Source organism: Eretmochelys imbricata, chromosome 3 (genome assembly GCF_965152235.1).
Source record: "Eretmochelys imbricata isolate rEreImb1 chromosome 3, rEreImb1.hap1, whole genome shotgun sequence".
In the NCBI taxonomy this organism is placed as follows: Eukaryota; Metazoa; Chordata; order Testudines; family Cheloniidae; genus Eretmochelys; species Eretmochelys imbricata.
In genome coordinates this window covers 134,741,887-134,764,211 of record NC_135574.1, presented here as the reverse complement: position 1 = coordinate 134,764,211, position 22,325 = coordinate 134,741,887, and the positions used below count along the sequence as shown (strand labels likewise).

At 39.1% G+C, this 22,325-nt stretch overlaps 1 protein-coding gene across 1 annotated transcript in view; it reads left to right on the top strand.

Moving 5' to 3' along the window:
• The window catches only part of NID1 (nidogen 1), a 70,588-nt gene that overhangs the window by 19,556 nt on the left and 28,707 nt on the right, over nucleotides 1-22,325 (top strand). Inside the window, exons 9-12 of the mRNA XM_077812172.1 lie at nucleotides 417-560; nucleotides 4,676-4,804; nucleotides 10,656-10,799; nucleotides 11,671-11,793. Coding sequence (XP_077668298.1) covers nucleotides 417-560; nucleotides 4,676-4,804; nucleotides 10,656-10,799; nucleotides 11,671-11,793 — 540 coding nt within the window. The remainder of the gene's footprint in view (nucleotides 1-416; nucleotides 561-4,675; nucleotides 4,805-10,655; nucleotides 10,800-11,670; nucleotides 11,794-22,325) is intronic.

Below are 22,325 nucleotides of genomic sequence, written 5' to 3'. Positions count from 1 at the left end.
GACTTAACCTTGCTTTTTAATTGTGTATATAATTTGCTGTGGGCTTTTCTGTGTAAAAGTGTCATCTGTATTGTTTTTATAATTTACCCATGTTCCTTTGTAAAAGTTCTTGGGAAGACCTTGTGCTGTCATATTTGAGGTAAAAGGCATGACTGATAGTTGACCTGCATCTCAACTGTAGGAACCCCTCTCCCTGATGAGTCCAACTGGCACAAAACTGGCCCCCACACATACTGCAGGTGTAAGCAATCTCTCCTCAGTCTCTGCCTCAGTCCTCATGCTGCTGCAGGGATGGATTCAGACTTTAAACTTCCCTTTAAATAAGGGCTGTAAGAGACTAATGTTTGTCAGATAGTCACATTTAACTTGGCCTCATTTTAGCATCTTCAGTGGTTAAATACAATCTCTTTGAACAGATGGTTCTGCTGATATCAGCCGAAATCCTTGCTACACTGGTACCCATGGTTGTGACACCAATGCAGTATGTCGTCCAGGAACAGGAAATCAGTTCTCCTGTGAATGCTCTGTAGGCTTCCGTGGAGATGGACGTGTTTGTTACGGTATGAGAAACATTTATGCATCAGAATAATGGCTTGTGTAGATTCTGCTTGTCATCGATGGAATATATTAACCCTCAGAACCGACCCTTTTGGCCTGGACTATTAAAACATGTCTTGAAAATCTTGCTATTGGAATATGGTTCTCTAAAGCTTTCTGAGGCAGAAATTCTTTCACTATGTGTTTTGTATAGTGCCTAGCACAAAGAACCCTAAGGTTAACTGGAGCTTGAGTCCTATCATAGTATAAACAAATAATATTAAATATTTAAATAAGTTTTTTTGCTTTTTTTCCACTATGAATAAATTCATAGTGGGGGAAGAAGACAGTTCAAAATAATTACACACATTCTTTCCTTGGTGAGCTTGTGTGTATATTAGAACTTCGTAATGACTGACAGAAATTTTGTAATATTTTTGCCTTTCAAAATCCCGAAAGTTTTTTTTGCTCTGCTACCAAACCTACATACACAGCATATTCCTAAAAGGATTGCTATTTTCTCTTCACAGACTACCTATAACAAATGTTACTATGGCCTTGATCAAAGCAGTTAATATTGAAATCAATAGCAGTCTTTCCACTATCTTCAAAAGACCCAATAAAGTCCAATCTTTAGGTTATTTTTTGTACCAGGCTCAGTTAGTAATGGATTCCAATTTGAAGATTTGTGTGAAGACCAAGTGAAATTTTACAATTTAAAGCACAGTTTTCCCAGTCCACAGAGTCTGGCCATACTCTGTTTATAATATGGTTGGGCCACAATTGAGGTAATTAATCATTGTTAAATTCATTTGTTTTGCTTGTCTAGTCTGAATCGGTATTCCTCTTGGTTTACTGGATCCCCTTATGCCATCTCAGCTGTTGCTGACTGGAAAAACTTGGACCAATAGCCAATGCTGTAAGAGCTTTTCTAGATTAAAAGTACTGCTCTGTACATATGTTAATACTCCACAGGGTTGCTTTGCTTTTTTCAGATTTTATTGTGAAGCAACCTCAATTTAGCTGCTTATAAAAGAGGAAGCAGTTTTAATGAACTGTTTAAAACCTCAAAAAGAAAAGGAGTACTTGTGGCACCTTAGAGACTAACAAATTTATTTGAGCATAAGCTTTCGTGAGCTACAGCTCACTTCATCAGATGCATTCAGTGGAAAATACAGTGGGGAGATTTATATACACAGAGAACATGAAACAATGGGTGTTACCATACACACTGTAAGGAGAGCGATCAGGTAAGGTGAGCTATTACCAGCAGGAGAGCAGGGGGGAAAAAACCTTTTGTAGTGCTAATCAAGGTGGGCCATTTCCAGCAGTTGACAAGAAAGTCTGACAGGTTTCAGAGTAGCAGCCGTCTTAGTCTGTATCCGCAAAAAGAAAAGAAGTACATCACTTCATCGGATGCATTGTATCCAGACTCCAACGAGAGACTGCTGAACTGGAATTAATTTGCAAACTGGATACAATTAATTTAGGCTTGAATAAAGACTGGGAGTGGATGGGTCATTACACAAAGTACCTCCCCGCCCCCCCACTGTTCCTCAGATGTCCTTCTGAACTGCTGGAAATGGCCCACCTTGATTAAGCTCAGTACCAATGTGGACACAAGAACAAATGGATATAAACTGGCCACCAGGAAATTTAGACTAGAAATTAGACGAAGGCTTCTAACCATCAGAGGAGTGAAGTTTTAGAATAGCCTTCCAAGGGAAACAGTGGGGGCGAAAGATCTATCTGGCTTTAAGATTAAACTCGATAAGTTTATGGAGGAGATGGTATGATGGGATAACATGGTTTTGGTAATTAAATATTCATGGTAAATAGGCCCAATGGCCTGTGATGGGATATTAGATGGGGTGGGATCCGAGTTACCTGGGAAAGAATTTTCTGTAGTATCTGGCTGGTGAATCTTGCCCATATGCTCAAGGTTTAGCTGATCGCCATATTTGGGGTCGGGAAGGAATTTTCCTCCAGGGCAGATTGGAAGAGGCCCTGGAGGTTTTTCGCCTTCCTCTGTAGCATGGGGCACAGGTCACTTGCTGGTGGATTCTCTGCTCCTTGAAGTCTTTAAACTACGATTTGAGGACTTCAATAGCACAGATATAGGTGTGAGGTTTTTTGCAGGAGTGGTGGGTGAAATTCTGTGGCCTGCGTTGTGCAGGAGGTCAGACTAGATGATCATAATGGTCCCTTCTGACCTAAATATCTATGAATCTATGAATCACTACAAAAGGTTCCCTCCGCCCCCGCTCTCTTGCTGGTAATAGCTCACCTTACCTGATCACTCTCAGGTAAGGTGCCACAAGTCCTGCTTTTCTTTTTGCGGATACAGACTAACACGGCTGCTACTCTGAAACCTGTTTAAAACCTAACGCCCCCCCAGCTGTGTCTCCACAAAGTCTTACTAAGAATCCTGGATGGGAGCACTGAACTCTTTGTACATGTAAAACACTAGTTTATGGCTGTCTTGGGCTATGCAATGGATATAATTAGTAGTACATTATTTAGAAAAGGACATAGCTGTGGTACCTCAAATACTGCTTGTGATAAGTGTAGTTAAATATTTATTTTTAACGTACTATCCAAAATCTTTGCAACTGTCTTGATTTTTTTTTTTAAGCCCAAGGCAACCTCTGTAAACAAGAGAGAAAGAAAATTATCTAGGAGAGGGAAAATTATCACAAAGGTCTTTGGGTTACCCTTGCTTTTTGGCTCTGATAACATTTTCACTTCCAGAGACTATTAAATGTATAATTATTATGTAATTTTAAAAGTGTACCTCTCCTCCTTTTAGTTAAAAATTGAATATAGCTGTTTCATTAGAGCTACCTACTACCATAGAACCTGTATTTTGTTAGAGCACTCTAAATAATTTTGTAGAATGGGTAAAGATTTGGAATCTAAAGCCTCATTTCAAATAGCCAGTTGCACTATCTTAGTATGTTTGGGAAAAATAGAAGCCATTGGAACCATCTTTTCAAGACTGGACTCTAAATAGAAGCAGTTCTGAAAAGAAGTCTGTTCTTCTCAGTTGTGTGGCATTCCTGTTGTCTAAAATCTCACATCTTAAGTATTTCACAGGACTCTGCAGTTTAATGTATGACTTACAGAGTAACAGCTATTTTATACTTGGTAACTTCTCAGTGTAAAATATGTTATTAGTCTGACAAAGCTAAACTGTGATAATGTGCTGTTTTGTTTGACTTACTCTCATAATTTAAAGGAGTACTTGTGGCACCTTAGAGACTAACAAATTTATTTGGGCATAAGCTTTCGTGAGCGACAGCTCACTTCATCGGATGCTCACGAAAGCTTATGCTCAAATAAATTTGTTAGTCTCTATGGTGCCACAAGTACTCCTTTTCTTTTTGCGAATACAGACTAACACGGCTGCTACTCTGAAATCTCTCATAATTTAGTCCCTCCTATGTATCCCAGGTCACATTAGAAATTCCATAGATGCCTACACTAGGGGTCCTCCTGGCTGGAGAGCTATAAAACATGATCATATAAAGCTTGGAATGCATGACTTACAGTTAAAGTTATGAATCAATATCACATCTGTACAGGTCCTCCACATGTTACATTTAGTTAAACTATAGTTGGTAGCTGCTATATGGCACAATTTAATAAAATATTAGTCCATTTTATTTTCTGAATGTGTGATCTCTGACAATTACATGCAATAAATTATTATGCATTAGTATAGTTCTCCACAAGTAACAAGCCTCCAGCATAATCAGTGATGCTCATGCTGTACATAGCACATATATGAACAACAAAAGATATCATTTATTTTAAAATATAACTTAAAGTTACAGCAGCAATTGTTGGTTGAATCCATATTGTACAATAATGATACACTTTACTGCTATAGCTTCGTGCAATCATGTCATCTTAGGAAAGGAACCATTATTGGCCTGTGGAAAGTTCTTGAATGTCTCTTTGGAAATGTTAAAGAATAACAACACAACTGGTGTATGGATTGGTTTCTTAGATTAGTTTTATTAATCTATCTATCTATTTATTTATTTATTTATTGGTAGTTGCGTAATGCCCTTGTTTCCAGGATCCACATTGTTCACCCCTTTGTAATAACTAGAATCTTTGTTACACTCTCCAGATGTTGATGAGTGCTCAGAGCAACCGACAGTGTGTGGCAGCAATGCAGTCTGTAATAACCAGCCAGGAACTTTCCGATGTGAGTGTGTTGATGGCTATCAGTTTTCAGATGATGGACGGACTTGCGTGGGTGAGTTTAGTTCCAGATTTTCTTAAATCATTTACTAGCAGGTTTTGGGCAATATGGACCATTACACAGAGCACAGATGTGGGAGTCAGGTTTCGTGGGTTCTGTTTCTGATTCTAGCTGTTACTTTGGGCAAGTCACTTAAAGGTGACCTTCAAAGAATTTTTATAACATTAGGTGTGTGTCCTTTTTTCACAGTTTAAAGAGCCTTTTAGTACCCACTGCTTTTTCCTTGTGAAGATGCACTGTAATCAAGCCACCTCTCAAACATCTTTTTGATAAGCTAAACAGATTGAGCTCTCTAAGTCACTAGAAGGCATTTTCTCTAGCCCTTGAATAATGTTTGTCTCTTTCCTACAACCTTTCCAATTTTTAAATGTACTCTTTAAAATATGGACATCAGAATTGTACGCAGTATTCCAGTATCAGACTCACCAATGCTGTAAACAAAAATAAAGTCACCTTCCTATTCCCCTGTTTATACATCCAAGGATTGCATTAGACTTCAAAAAAGCAGACTTTAACAACTCTGAACTAGTAGGTAAGGTCCCATGGAAAGAAAATCTAAGAGAAAAAGGAATTCAGGAGAGCAGGCAGTTTCTCAAGAAGACAATATTAAAGGCACAACCGCATACTATCCCAATGCAAAGAAAAAAGAATAGTAAGAGGCTATTATGGATGCATTAGGATCTCTTGAATGACCTGAAAGTCAAAGAGAATCCTACTAAAAAAATGGAAACATGGACAAATTATGAAGGAGGAGTACAAAAGAATAGCACAGGCATGTAGGCACAAAATCAAATCTGAAAGACTAAGGCACTAAATTAATTACACCTCATAAGGGACATAAAAATAGGCTTATAGAGCCTTGTACATCAGGAGCAATAGAAAGATGAAGGAAAATGTAGGTCCACTATGTAGCAGGAAAGGAGAGTGCATAACAAATTATATTAAGAAGGCTGAGGTGTTTAATGCTTAATTTGAGTTTAAATAAAATTGAGAACAGATATTTAAGATTAATATTAACAAGTGGGAAGGAACACAAGCCAGCATAGGGAAAGAACAGGTGAAATAAGAATTAATTAAGCTAGATGTGTTCAAATTATCAAGACCTGATGAAATTCTCCCTAGGGTACATAAGGAACTAGCTGAAGCAATCTCAGAACCATGAGTGATTTATCATCAAAGACTTATGGAGGATGGGTGAGGTCCCAGAGGACTGGAGAAGGACAAAAATAGAACCTGCATTTTAAAAAGGGAACAAAGAGGACCTGGGGAGTTAACTTAACTTTTTGATACTTGGAAAGATACTGAAACAAATAATTAAATAATTAATTTTTTAAGCACCAACAGGATAATAGGGTGATAAATAAATACATTTGTCAGGAACAAATCATGCCAAACCAACCTAGTTACCTTCTTTGACAGGTTTACTGGTTTAGTGGATGTGGGGGAAGCCATCAACATGATTTATCATGATTTAGTAAAGCTTTTAATGTCCCAAATGACATTCTCCTAAGCAAATTAGGGAAATGTGGTCTAGATGAGATTATTATAAAATGAGTGCACAACTATATTCAGAGTAGTTGTCAATGTTTCACTGTCACTCTAGGAGGACATATCTAGTGGGGTCTTGCAGGGGTCAGTCCTGCATCCAGTACTAGTCAATATTTTCATTAATGATTTGGATAATGGAATAGAGAATGTGCTTATAAAATTTGCAGGTGACACCAAGCTGGGAGGGGTTGCAAGCACTTTGGAGGACGGGCTCAGAAATCAAGACGACCTTGACAAATTGGAGAATTGGTCTGAAATCAACAAGATGACATTCAGTAAAGAAAAGTCCAAAGTACTACACTTGCCAAGGAAAAATCAAATGCAGAAAATGGGGGATAGCTATTTAGGTAGTACAATAGAAAAGGATCTGGAAGGTGTGGTGGATCACAGACTGAATATGATTAAGGACTTTGTTGTTTTCAATTTTTATTTTTTAAATTTTCCAGATTTTGTCAGGTTTTATTTAAAAAAATTAAAAACAGGATAAAATTTATAAAAAACTAAAATGTAGGGCAGGGGGAGGTGAGGAACGGAGGAGTGCCTGGTTGGGAGTGTCCTCTGTTTGTCCATGTTGAATGTAATCAGTTGATGATCACTGGTCCCTAGCAACTACCAACTACTAGTCCAGTGAATAATTCATCTTTATCCATCATGATGAGGTCCAAAACAGAGCTACCACATGTTGGATGCAGTATCTTTTTACATTAGAAAATTATCATCTATGACTCTTAGAAAGACTGATGCTTTACTAGTACAATTCTCAGCTAAGTTGTCCTGAAGGCTGAATATAAATCTAAACAAACGTGATTTTAAAATTGGCTGTCTTCAGATCTCAGCTGTTTCATACTTGCCTATTACTTTCAGCTGTGGATTCCAAACATAATTGGTGTTCATAGTTGTAAAGGGGGAAAAATTAAAATGAACAGTTACTAACATGCCATCTCATTTCACAATGTCTTCAAATTTAAGGCAGGTCAGTCTTAACTCCAGTTTTAAACTGTCCCTTTGTGTTGCTCCTACTTCTGAGCATGTGTTGACAAGCTTTCTGTTTGCTGTTTCTGAGAGCTGGACTGCATTGTTGGGGTCCTGAAGTGAGCTGGCTGCAGCAGGGTTGCCGCAACAGGAGGGGCAGGGGGCCATGGTCCCTCCCACTTTTTACCTGCCATAAGGGCAAGCGACGGGTGGGGGGGAAGGGGCGGAGAGGAGTGAGCAGGGGGCACGCCCGGGGGGGAAGAGGAGGTGCCAGAGTGGGGCCTCAGGGGAAGGGGTGGTGCAAGGGAAGGGCTTGGGGAGAAGGGGCGGAACAGTGGTGAGGCCTCAGGCAGAGGTGGTGCGAGGGTAGGGGCTCCAGGAGAAGGGGCAGCTTAGGGGGATGGGGCCATGGTTCAGGCACCATTGGCCCCCCGTCTTTTATGGACCTTATGCTGCTCCTGGGCTGCAGTCCATGTGGGGAGCATGGAATAGGGAGTCCACATTCTCTGAGTAGGACCCAAATACCAATGTTCAAAAGGCCCACCTTCTACCCTTGTATTATGCCATTTATGAAACTACATTTCAACACTGTTGGAAATTCCTTCTGATTTGGGATTACAAAAGACAATTGTTCCACACCTTTCCTTCCCAAAAAAGGATCTACGGGTAGAAAGAGGGAGAATTCAGCTCTTTTTGCTCTCTTATATTTTAGTCCAGATAAGGGTCTATCTTCACCTTGGTGTCAATCTATGTAACTCTCAGATTTATCATTTGGATAATGTAGTGTGCTGTTTAGAACTAGTCCCTACTAGTCCTTGGCTGTTGTGGACCAGTGCTGTGTGTAGGTTGGGAGTCTTGAAGTTCCTGTTGGAACTTGCTAAAAAGGAATTGTAACCGCAGAGCACTGGAGGGGAAAAACCATGCTAAATCCCTGCTTAAAAAGAAATCTAAGCCTCTAGGGTTTTGAGGAAATTTTATTGTTAGCTGTGTAATGTCAGGTGGCCTGTGAAAGCTTTAAATAAGTAACTTTATTGGCTCTGCCAAGTAACTTTTTATTAAATATTTCCTTTCTTACATATTTGTTGTTTCAACATCTGCTTGGTGGAAACCTGAATTTAAGAATATATAGTCAGGTGTTTCCTACTCTGGGCAAGTACAGGCTCACTACGGTTTTTTTTTTTCCTTACTCGCTCTCGGGCTTTTCCATGTACAGAAGTTCAACTTTTATAGTAGCTGACTAAGTCTGAAGGTGCTTGTACAGAATGCATGTTTAAAGTGAATTTCTTTATGCACAGTTTAATTTCCCATGTGGAATTTTCATCCTGTTTAATATCATATAGATGCAACTTGTCTAAAAATGCATGACACTCTTTTTGGACAGTCTTGTGAATATTGAATGATTTTAAAGGGCAAATGTGCCACCCTGCAGCTGGGCGGCAGGGGGACATGACTCTGCTAAAAGTAGCAGGGTAGGCACTGCTTGGGCTGTCGAGGGCCATGTAGGGATATATGCCTGGGGACGTACACACAGGCTTCAGGTGTGTCTTTGAAGCAGTGCCTCGCTGCCTGTGCTGCTGTTTGTGCCCGTGCAAAGAGGGCTACCTAGGTGTGTACGCTACACATCGCTGTAAGGAGTGTGTAATGTGGATGTACCTATAAAGTTTATCTTTGTAGCACTTCCGGTGACCAGCTCTGGCCAAACTCGTCCCTGATCTAATCCCGTTGACCCCCAGTTTGGCCCTTTCTTTCTGGCGGAGGCATTGCAAAGATAAACTCTGCAGTGTACAGGGCTGGAAGGAGAATGGAGAGTACTTCGCTGATGAAAACAAATCCAGTGGCTCTCTTCTTCCCTTCCCCTTCCCCAGGGATGGGGAGTCAGCACTCTGCAAATCTAAGCACCAGAGTGGGTGTCTGTTGCCTTCTTTTGTGCTTCTTGCTCTCTCAAGGCAGTGCTCCTACTCACCTTTAGCTCTTTCCTAGTGCTTGTGTTAAGTGCAAGTGGCATGAAACTCCCAAAATCTTGTGACCTATGCACATGTCAAGGCGACTAGAGTTGTCTCCGTTTTTACTGAATATTTTGGTTCGTTGCTGCGTAATACGTTGTCCCATTGACGATGCAGCCGGTAATATGGGGTTGGGCATAGGGCTGTTGATCAGCAGCTGTTGGTTCCATCAGTGGGGGAGAAAAGGGTTGTAAATGGGTGCTGTGCTCCGATTGTTGGCTGCAGGGTCGGGAGGGTTTGGGGATAAACGGTCCAGAGTGTAAAACCGGTGGTGGTTGTGGCTCTATGTTTAAACCTTACGTTCACAGAGAAACGAATCTAAATGATCCCAACTGTGTCAGTGCTTTTCTACCAGGACTTTTCATGTGGAAAAGAAGAGAAAGTGACTCTCATCATAGATCTTGCTGTGGCAGCAGCTTTTACTGGTAGCATTGTAATCTATATGTCTGTACTGCTGAGAGAGAAGCAATCCAGACCTTGCTCTCCAGTCACCCTGTCCCTCCTAGAAAAGAGCCCATGAAGGGCTAGCTCTTGGTGAGCACTCATGCACCAGCTGTTAGAAAGCTGCTGTGGCTGCAGGAGTTCCAGATTCAAATATTTCTGGGGACAAGGGGATTTCAAAATTTATTTTAATTCTTTTTTGCCTCTTCCCTTTCTCTTAGACACAACAAGTGGGAAACGGGGAGTTGTGGAGAGTGATAGAAGTAGTGTTGGGCGTGGAATAGCTGTTGTTACTGTAGGAAATGTGATCGCAGACACAGCTGTAAGTAGATTGTGTGATAGCTGCTGCAATTAGCCAAAACTTCTCCTCATTAATCTACAAATGTATTTGGCTCCTACTGAGTCACAGGTCCCATCTGTTGCCAAGTGACAACAATCCTGGGTTAGTTTAGTGGGATACTGAATTATTCCCAGTGCGTTCGACGGATAGTTCAGCCAACATGTTGATAGGCCTGTACAAGGTTATTTTCCTGACATTTTGTCATCCACTCTTTGATTAATTATAAAAAGGAAAAATCTTTTGGATGCTAGTATTTGTGTGTGTGGTGACTTCTCTGTTGCATAGTACAGTACATTTTTGGCCCAAACCTGCAAGGTGCTGAGTCAGATGAAGCCCTTCATTTGTAAAATGGCCTTGTCCTGCAAGGTACATAGTGTAAGTAAGTACAGACAGATAAATAAAACAAAGGTTCCTTTGTAATTTATACCTTTGAAAAATTGCTTTTCTTTCTCTGAAATGTATCTCTAGCTGCAGATTAAGTAGAGGGAAATTTAAACGTGTAAAATCTCATTTTTAATTTTGTGTTTATCTAAACTTACAGCTGTCGAACATGTTATAAACCATTGTGTGATGGGCACACACAATTGTGATATTCCTCAGCGTGCCCAATGTGTGTATGTTGGTGGCTCTTCTTACATCTGCACATGTCTAGATGGCTTCTCTGGAGATGGACGCTCCTGTGTGGGTGCGTAACGCCATTTATTTATTTAGTACCGTTTTGCTGATTATTATATATGCTAGTGAGCCAGTTGATACCCGCCTTGGTTTGATTTTTAAATCACTTATTTCCAATTTTCAAATAGAAAGTGTCTTGGTTGATAAGTCTCCTGACAGACATAAAATTCAACCCTTATATTTCCCCCCTCATTTGTAACCCAGGACTCATTACAGATGTGGTTGATAAGTAGCCTGTCTCTGAAGGGAGAGTTGCAATAATCTTAAACAGTTGTTAGTTTATGGTCACCTAAACAAAACAGGTCAGATCCTCAGCTGGTGTAAATCAATGTAGAGCAATGTCCGTTTATATCGGTTGAGGATGTGTCCCACCATGCCTGGCACACTGAATTTGTAATAGTAACATGCTTTTTTTCGCATTGCTTGGACTATAGTGCAGTGGTGGCTTCCCATAACTGTATGCACTGGAACCTTTGCCAGCCAAATCCTAACCATTTTATAGGGTCCACCAATCTATAAATCTGTTGCTTCAGAAATCCAGAATATTTTTAATAATGTGGGTAGGTAGCTGTGTTAGTAAACTGTCAACAATGCTTTTTTTAGAATTTTCTGTATAAATTTTGCATGCTTTACCTCTAGAAATCAAATCCTAACCTAGATATGGGTAAAACTTTCAAAAGCAACAAAGTGGCATAGGAGCTGAAGTTCCATTGAAAATCAGTGGAATGTAGGCTCCTAGGTGTTAGCCACTGTTAAAAATGAGACTTCTGTTCCTAAGCCACTTTGGCACCTTAAAAAAATCCAAACCAAACAACTTAACTGTGATCTGTAAACTATTGTATATCATGAGAAATTATCTTGCCTGATCTTCTGTTTTACAGATGTAGATGAATGTCAACAGAACCGCTGTCATCCAGATGCTTTCTGCTACAACACTCCTGGGTCCTTCAGTTGCCAGTGTAAGGCAGGTTATCGTGGGGATGGTTTCCAGTGTGTGTTAGGAGGTAAAGTTTTACAGTTCTTCAATTTGGGATCAGAAATAAAGCTCGGGAATCAGAGGACAAACGTTTAACCTATTTCATCGCTAGAACAAACTCTCCTGTTTCTAGGGTCTTCATCTTTATTACCATTTCCCCCCTTTAAGTGTCACCAACTTGGCAAATATAGCTATCAATCTGTCTTGTGCAAAAAAAATATTAGTAGCCTTATCGTTTTAACGTAATATTTCAGTGATCAGTGGCTAGTGTCCAAGCATTCTGAGACTCCCAAATGTATTTAGGGCCTGATTTTCTAAAGGTCAAATAACTCGGGCTGTATGTAGTGGGTGGATACCACAATTGTGTATACACAAGGCTAATTAGGCATTGAACTGGCTATTTGCTCATACAATCCTAGCAATGGGGTTCAAATTCAGCATGCCATTGCATTCACACTTCCGTGTGCCATCTCTGTCTCCTGAGGTGTTGAAAATCAAGCCCTAATGTTAATATGATTCAGTAGTGTCTTCATTTTTTCAAAGGAGTCCACCTCCATATTTATCTGGGTTTTCTCCCCCACATCACCCCCTCATTGAATGCACACTAAAAATTATGACCTTTCAAATAGATCTTAAAGGCTCGTGGTGTCTGGTCTCTCATCCCTGTTTTCACTTGATTTAAAGTAGATATCTGTGGGGGTATTCATTGTAATATCTTTCAACTGATGCAGTGTGTTGATGGAGGGGAAGGAGGAACACATGTTCACTCCTTCTGCAGTAAACAGGGCAAGATGTAAGTGATTCTAGTCCCTGTTTAGGGAAGTCAGTGTTTTGACATAATGATGGGTATAACCTGTGCTGAACAGGGATCTGTCTGTCTGAACAAAACAAACCTACTCATTTTTTGGTTAGGGTAATAGCTCTCTATCCAATCCATTTTTCTTTACAGATGTTTCAGCTACTAGAATTATTCCTGCCCTTATGAGGAGTTTATGTGTAATTTGCAATACTTGTTTTCTTTCACATATGTCAAAATTAATACAGCTAATGAGGAAAAAAGAATTATTCTTGCCCAATGCCCTATGGGTATTAACAACTTTTATTCGGATGGGACAAGCTATCCAGTACGTATATTAACATGTTTCACTGTTACTGCGTGGTTCTTAGTTTGCATAAGCAAAGGAAACAGGCATATTGGTTTCAGATTTGTTACTGTAACTGTTATCGCATTACTTCTATGAATAATTTGTCACATTTCATTTAAATTACATTACAAACCTTTCCAGACATTTTACAGTAAAAATGCTGCATATGGAGAGCAGTTACTAGAAAAAGGCAGTTCCGATAAAATAAGAACTGACCCAAACACGAACCCAAAATTTGGCCAAACTTTTCTCAAGATTTGAAATGGTATACAACTTTTTTTCCCTTGCCTGTTTCTTCACATTCCAAACCGAAGTGTTGAAATAACTATGAGAACCATTCTTCCTATTCTTGGGTCTAGAACTTGAGATTGTGTAAATCCATGTAGCTCCACTGGCTTCTTTTAGGCTACACCAATTTATACTACTGGACAATCTGGCCCAAAATGTTCACCTTGACAGTCTCAGTAGTTTCAGATGAACATACTTGGGTAGTTAATCAAATCTCTAAGCCATTTGAAGCTTGCCTCTTATTAGTAATTCTTCTGAAACGTTTTTGGAAGTATGGTTGTTTCTAGTTATACATTTCTGTAGTACAGCACAAAACAAAGTGTCAAAATATTTATGCAATTGACAGAATATGCTTTTTTAAAGCCCTCAACTTTTCAAAGCTTGCCTAAATGTATACTTACAAGACATACTATATTATGGCTGAAGCTTAATTTTTAGGGGGTCTTCCCCCTATATTTCCTAGTTGCCCTAAAAGTCAAACCTTTAGAACTGAGTGCTTAATGTCTCATCACTAAGGCAAAAGAGGCATTTGCAGCACACTAGTAAAAAGCCATTGTGTGGTGGTGGTGTATTATGTTTGCGGATCATATTTATCTAACTCTTCCTTAACAGCACATGTGGTGTGTCAAATCATCCAATATTTGTAGACTTTTCTGTACTAACTAGACTCACTGGAGAAGATTGAAGCCAGATTTGCAGCATTAATTCTGAAGCTCTAGCTTTTGTCGCCTTTTAAGACAATGTTTCATTATTCTTTTAACTTAGTTTTCATGCATGAATACCTATGTATATTGATGGAAAGTTATATAGTGTTTCTCGCCTCATTAAATATTTCTCAAACTAACCTGAAAATGAGAAGTGAGTTTTTGCCAGAGAAGGAACTTTTAGGTAATTTGAAACCAAACTGAATTTTTAAGATTCTAAATTTTTCCATAAATCAGAGATGTAGAAATATTGCTTTGACATCTGTTGCATCCCCATTGTTACAGCAGAACTAATGGTTTAGTATATTGAAGCTGACAAATTAATGTTATGCAGAAAGCCTAGTTTTAAAAATATGTAGAATTTCTTCTGAATGTATAAAATGGCATGTATTTTCACTGTTCAAAACATAGTATTTACTGCATAAAACAAATGTCTACTAAACCTTTCAGTTTAAATCTACTATGGTTAATACAAAGTGACTTTTAGAGTATAGTAGTAGCTTCATAATATTTTTACAACTATGTAGAATGACTTCTACTGTATTTCTTTATGGAATTTGCCTAGATGCTTTTAAAAATCTGGGCCCAAGGGCCTAGTGCTCCAGCTGCACCTTAAATCTGCTGAGTTTAATACCCTATTTGTTTGGCTGGTCACCATGATTTTTCTGAGTCCTGTACCTTACTTGACCTTCCACTTTCAAGGTAAAATATCTTGCTGTATATGGATCTATCCTAAAACAGTGTTAGTGGTAATATAATAGCTGGTAGTGTTTTTAGTATCCAGTGTTTTTAGGGCTAAGAATCTACTAGGGTTCATTAAACTTTCTGTGTTTCTGGGGTTTTTTTCCTTATGATTTCTGCTGTGAATTAGGGACATATCTAAATCACCAGCATCAAATTAGTTCAGTGCATAAAGTTTGATTGCAAAAACTGCTTGGTAGGTAAGGAGCTTATCCTTTGCTAGTGAATTAAGTCTGATTGGAATACAGTAGAACTCTATTACTTCGCACTTCACTAAGCTGCAACACTGGTAATTCTCACAAAAAACCTTGTGGTTACTCCACTCTTCAACAGAGGGGTAATAGCAGATGCTTTAGAGAGGCCTCTTGCCCATATGCTCAGGGTTTAGCTGATCGCCATATTTGGGGTTGGGAAGGAATTTTCCTCCAGGGCAGATTGGAAGAGGCCCTGGAGGTTTTTCGCCTTCCTCTGTAGCATGGGGCACGGGTCACTTGCTGGAGGATTCTCTGCTCCTTGAAGTCTTTAAACCACGATTTGAGGACTTCAATAGCTCAAACATAGGTGAGAGGTTTTTCGCAGGAGTGGGTGGGTGAAATTCTGTGGCCTGCGTTGTGCAGGAGGTCAGACTAAATGATCATAATGGTCCCTTCTGACCTTAGTATCTATGAATCCATGAATCTATATTGCTAAAACTTAATTAGTTTTACAAATATACTTTGATATGTTTAATAGTTATGAAGTTTTATCAGTAATTAAAACCAAAATATACTTGTCAAAAGTAGTTCAAGTACATTTTCTAATTTATTTTTTTAACTGTGCTTTGTTCACTTTATTGGCTGACTTTTAATATGTGGTACTCCACACTGGATCTCCCAGTCAGAGTATTTTAGTGAGGATCTACTGTATTCAAATTTACAATCTATCCAGGCTTTTCCCCTCCTACTTCTTCCATACCACGGTGAGATCTCATTGACCTAAACTAATTCACTAATACCTCTGCAGGTAGCTATCAGCTTGGAGATTTTCATTCAACTAATTGCTCGGTCCTTGCTACCTATAGTCTTTTCAGCAGCTTATACAACTGGCTGCTTATGATTTTTTTTTTTTAATCACAAAAAAGTGAGTCTAGGTACTGCAGAAATGGGCCTCTTGAAACAATTAGACTGACAAGCCCAGATGGGCCCAAGCCACAGAGTTTGGACTTAGAGCTGAACTTTACTAATAAGCATCAAGATTTCAGTTTTAAGAATGGTAGAGTCAGAAATAAGCATCTGCTGAGTCTAATAGACAAAATGCTGCTTTATGCAGCCTTTATTCTCATTGATATAAAATTAATCTTAAACATTGGGTTCCATACAATGAGTAACAATCTATTTTATGCATTTTCTTTTTCTTTTTTTTTAACCAGTAAATGGTAAATCATCTCTCAGAAGTAGCTGTTGGAAATTTCACATTCATTCCAAACTTAGCCACCTTGTTAATGAAAGAGTTGATGTGAGCATTGACATTCCAGCAGCTACTAAGAATGTCTGAACTTCATTATTTCCTCACGCTTCATTTTTTCAGTTCAAAAAGAAACCGATGTCTGAGCCCTCCAACCCCTGCAAACCCCAGAGGCTATGTTTACTAAACGGAAGGGGAAAAAAAGATTCTTGGGTTGGGACCTATGGCCACTAAATACAACTCACACAAGTACTGTTAGTGTGTATAATCTTTCATATGAGAAATGAATTGACAACATAAGTCTATTTACTGTTTGTAGTATATCACTACAAATGCAGGATGACAAAAGCAAAAGTAAACTGATAAATAAGGGTGAGTTTTTAATGACATTTTTAACCTGCTCTTTGAGACTGTTCAGGACTAGCAATTGAAAATCCCAGTGTAGTCTCTTGTGGTACCCAGAATGAACTGTCCAAACAAGAAACTTAAAGTAACTATGAGATTACATAATGACTCTGGGCACAGTATGAAAACATTTGCTGTAACTTCCATTTGTGAATGAAAATGTGATTGAGTTGGTAGATCAGAAGTTGAAAATATTTTAATGGCTTATAACACTGAATATCTGAATTTGGCATGATTACAAAACCAGTGCATAATCAGTTTTGGTGGGTGGCGAAGGGGAGGAAGATGTCCCATACAACTTGAAATAAATTGAAAATGACAGGGATGCTGAAAGTGTGATGGAACAAAAATTAAACCGCTGTTGCTGTAGGAAGGATATCCTTATACATTCATAGACTTCAAGGCCAGAAGACATCGCTAAGACCATGTGGTCTGACTTTCTTCATAACACCAGCCACCTCACCCAATAATTTCTGCATCACCCAGTAGTATTTGCATCAAGACCATAACTGCTGTTTGATCTATAGCATATCTCTTCGACAGACATTCTGTCTTGATTTACAAGACTTCAAGTGATGGAGACTCCACCACGTCCCTGGGTAAGATGTTCCACTGGTTAAGTACTCTCACTGTTAAGAACACATGCTTTAGTTCTAGTCTGAATTTGTCTAGCTTCAGCTCCCTAACATTGGATCTCATTATGCTATTTTTGCTTGATTAAAGAGGCATCTAACAACAGAAATCTCTTTCTCCATGTAGGTTCTGGTAGACTACGGTCAAATCACCCCTTAAGCTTCTCTTGGATAAACTAAATAGATTGAACATCTTAGGTATCTCTCTGTAAGAGATGTTTTTCAAACCTTAAGTTATTTTTGTAGCTCTTTTCTGAGCCTTTTTCCAATTTTTCAAAATCCCTTTTGAAGTGTGGACACTAAAATGGGTCAGAGTATTCCAGTACCGTCTCACTAGTGTCATGTACGAAGGTAATATTACCTCCACACTCCATGACATTCCCCTAGTTATACATAAAAGGATCCTATTTACCCTTCTAGCTGCAGCATCACATTGGGAGCTCATGTGCAGTTACTTGTCTACTGTGATTTTTCAGTCCTTTGCAGAGTCACTGTGCTCCAGTACACAGACCCTGTAACAGGGTGGCCATTTACCGAGCTCCCCTTCCTGGACTGGGTTCTCTTTACAGGTACCCTACCCCTTTTAACCCCCTCTTACAGGCTCCTTAAGAACTATGTCCAGGATTTCACATGAATAACAGCACTCGCTGCTTGGGTTTTATATCTAAAACAATTCATTTCTGTATTAACACCACCCCTGCCTGGGGTCAGTTTAATAACAGAAATAGGTCCTAACAGTCCTCAGGGTCCCAAAATAAAGTCCATCATCACACAACAGTCCATACTCAACTCTTGTGTCTAGGTGTTTCTCTTACAGCTGGAGCTCATCTTCCATCCCAGTCTGTTCTCACTGTTCTTCCTAGCTGGATCTCAGCCTCCTGACATGGCCTCTAGGCCCAAACCCCATCCAGGTTTCCTCACAGCCTCCTCTTCCCTGGGCTTCTCTTAAGATCACAGCTCCCTTGGTCTCAGGGTCTTCCCTGCAAGAGCTGTTCACGTTCTGCAATCTCCAGAGCCTCCCCACTTCATTCTTTTTCTGGTTGTTTTCCATGGTGAAGCAAACTTGATTGGATAGTTATAGCCACGAGCAGCTCCTAAATACCTCATGGTTTATGTTCTCCCATTCTGCCCTGTATCTTTCAGGTAATGTACATTGTAACAAAGCCTTTCTAATACTACCCTTTTCCCTGATATTTTTACTACAAAATATAATAACTTTTGTTAGCTTAAGCCATTGAAATTCCTCAAACTTTTCCCTTTCTTTATCAAAACCCTTATATACCCATAAAAGGTGATCAACTGTTTCTTCTACCTTACATCACATACATAGTCCATCTTTGTGTTTGTTTATTCAAAAATAATTTTTGTTTAAACCACAGTGGCCAGTTAGTACTCTACACAAAATCACTTCATTTTTCCTATCCGGGCTCTGTATTTCATTATCCTCTACTCAAAAGCACAATTCAAAAAATCATCTTCCTCTTCTTTCATTGATCCAAATTTTTTGCCACTTCTCTCTTTAAATCATTCTGTATGAGGTGTCATGCTGTCTGCGGGGGGCTCACAAGCGTGAGTGCCAACTTTAGGGTAGACTGTCCAGGAACCGGGCACAAATTCCAAATTGTTTGTGTTCTATAATTAGATTTTACCAACCAATTAACAAATGTGAACTCCTAAAGCACTCTGACAGCCTTAACATGGAGTCACACACAGTCCCATTTGGCGTCCCAATCTATCTTGTCACCCCTGGCAAGCGTGCCTCTGTGATAAATGGTCGCTTTACACCAAAAATCACAGCAATATTCAGGTTACTCCTACTCCCAAAGGACCAGTCACTCACCCCAGGTCATTTTGTGCTTTAGATCTCAAACAAAAGACAATGCTTCTAGCCATGCCTATAAAAAACTAACTAAAGGGTTATTAACTAGGGAGAAGAAATGAGTTCTTTACAAGGTTAAAGCAGGTAAGCTTACATGCACAAAGATACAGTCTTAAGTTCAAAATGTTATAGTAGCTTCTATAATAAGCAAGCTTTTATGTTTTTTGGGGCTAACCCAAGCCAAGCTGCTTGGGGATCTCTTGCTTATGTTTAGATATCTCTGCCCATCAGAGTCTAGACAGCATACAGAGACTCTTCATAGTTCCTTCTGGTGAGAGATTTTTATCCCCATTTCCCCAGAGCCAAAGCTGATGGGAGAACTCTTCGTGGGTGGATGGGGGGGAGCAATCGACAAAGTCTTTGTTCCACAATGGCCCATTTGGATTCAGCAGTCCTTCCTGATTGGCAGGAGGTAACACCTTCTGTAGGAATCTAGCATTTTGCATTAGATGGTGGTTTTTTCCTGTTTGGTGAGTTAGAGTTTCAGAACAAATATTTTACAGTTATAGCGCAAACACTTAAGTATTATCTTTATAGCCTGGGACATATTGTAAGTATTATATGCAGCGCCCTACAAGCATTCCATAAATTCTAAACACTACACACATTCTTATAACTTTAATATCTATTTTGACTATACTGACCCACAGGTAAGGCAGGCTGGTTTCCAACTATGCATTTGTGAGCGTTCAGTGAGGCCAATTCCTGTTTACTCAGGGGTATTTCTCGGTCAATCCTTCCATTTCTTACAGTGCTTTTAGCAACTTTGTCTGTCATTTTGTTTCCTGTTATCTTCATATGTGTTGGCATCCAGGCTAATGCTATATGTATTCCTATCTATCCTAACTCTGTTGTTAGAAATATAACTTCATGGATTAAATCACTTCTACATGTGGAAATCCCTTTTATTAGTGCCACAAGGCCTGATATTGAACCCAAAAACATGATCCCTGCTGCTGAACGTCCATCCCAGATCCAGTGTAACACACCAGCATTATTGGCTAGTTTGGCCATCACAACAGCTACAAAATCAGATATTCTTTTAGATGTACTAATTCCTAATTTTGGTGTACAATGTGCTGTCCCTACTTTTCCTGATCTGTGTTTTTTTTTTTCTTTTTTGGACCTATCTGTGTATATTTGACAAAAAACAACTCCACTTTTCATCTATATACTGGGTACACTTCATTTTTTTTATATCTATTATCTCCTTTTTACCCTTAGATTTATAAAATAAATCTAAATCCACATTTGGACATGTTCCATCCATAATGAATGTTTCCATGACGAAAAGTTTTGACTTTGTTTAGCTTTTCCTTGTCTTTCAACTTCTGCGTCCACATATGAACTCAAATGGCATGTGGAGTTCTAACCATTGTGTGCTAAAGGTCACGTATTGAATTCCCAACAATCCCCATCCATTTGTTTTGGTAGTTTCATCATTGCAATTCCCATTAACTTTGTTAGTTCCATTGTAAACAGATTATTAAAAATCTTTTTAACCCTGAATTCGTATTGATTATTACAATTATAAAATTACTTATTGGAGTGCAACATGCATTTGTCATATATAACACATTGTTTACTTAGGCAGCTACTTAGAGTTAATTACGGAGATGGAAATTAGTGAAATAAATTTTTTTTGAACTTTAGTTAACATATACAAATATAATTGAAATTCTAGAAAAATCAGTGACATAAGTAGGGTTATCAGACAGCAAATGTGAAAAATCAGGACGCAGTGGGGGGTAATAGGCGCCTATATAAGACAAAGCCCCAAATATAGGGACTGTCCCTATAAAATCAGGACAGCTGGTCACTGTAGACATAAGTATAAGAATAAGTATAGTAAAATCCAAAACCAAAAACAACGAGGAGTACTAGTGGCACCTTAGAGACTAACAAATGTATTTGGGCAGATGGTTTTGTGGGCTAAAACCCACTTTATCAGATGTATGGAGTGGAAAATGCAGTAGGAAAATATATATAACAGTACATGAAAAGATGGGAGTTGCCTTACCAAGTCGGAGGTCGAGAAAATTCAATTGACGTGGGCTATTATCAACAGGACGAAAAATCACTTTTGTAGTGGTAATCAGGGTGGCTCATTTCAAACAGTTGACAAGAAGGTGTGAGTAACAGTAGGGGGAAATTAGTTTTTAGTTCTTGTAGTGACTCATTCACTCCCAGTCTTTATTCAGGCCTAATTTGATGGTGTCCAGTTTGCAAATTAATTCCAGTTCTGCAGTTTCTCATTGGAGTCTGTTTTTGAAGTTTTTAAGAATTGCCACTGTTAAGTCTATTGTTGAGTGTCCAGGGAGGTGGAAGTGTTCCCTGACTGGTTTTTGAATGTTATAATTCTTGATGTCTGATTTGTGTCCATTTATTCTTTTGTGTAGAATAAATATAGTATAGTATAGTAAAATGGTTTCCTGTGTTCATATTTACAATCCTACAGTGTCCATACTTTCAACCTTATAGAGACTGTTAGAAACAAAGATGGAATGAAACGTAAGTGGAGCACATCGGGAGACAGGTCCCAAATCAGGTAGCATGCTATTCTGGAACTTGCTACACCCAAGAGTTTAGGTCACAGGCTTTTATAAAAGAACTTACTTGATACACTTTTATAATACAGGAATGTGTTATACATACAATCAGTTGATTTATTTGCTTATCATTTGAGGTTCAGACTGCCTGACTCTGTAGCCCAGATAAAGCTTTTTTTTCTCCTGCTGGAATGTAGACACCATGATATCTTCTCCCCAACTTGTTAGCTTGATAGCTTTATGTATTTTATAAGTAAATGTGCCTTCAGTGTCTCTGCCAGACCAGGTTGATCAGCCAAGCAAATACACATTCCATTATCTAGGGCAGACTGGGTGGGTTTATGAATTGCTTTAAGAACATAATTCTAGCACATATCCATAACTCTTGGTATATACCCGATACATACATCATGGAAGAATATTAGTGATCAGCGAGTTACTAGTTTTCCAATGATATATTACTTGACACCTCTTGTGTATATATCATGACTAGGGCCCTACCAAAATCCCGGTCCATTTTGGTCAAGTTCACGGTCAGAGGATTTTAAAAATTGTAAATTTAATGATTTCAGCTATTTAAATATGAAATTTCATGGTGTTGTAATTGTAGGGGCCCTGACCCAAAAAGGAGCAGTGGGGGATCGCAAGGTTCCTGTAGGGGGGGTTGCAGGACTGCTACCCTTACTTCTGCACTGCTCCTGGCAGGGGCGCTGACTTCAGAGCTGGGCAGTTGGAGAGCGGTGGTTGTTAGCCGGGGGACCAGGTCTGAAGGCA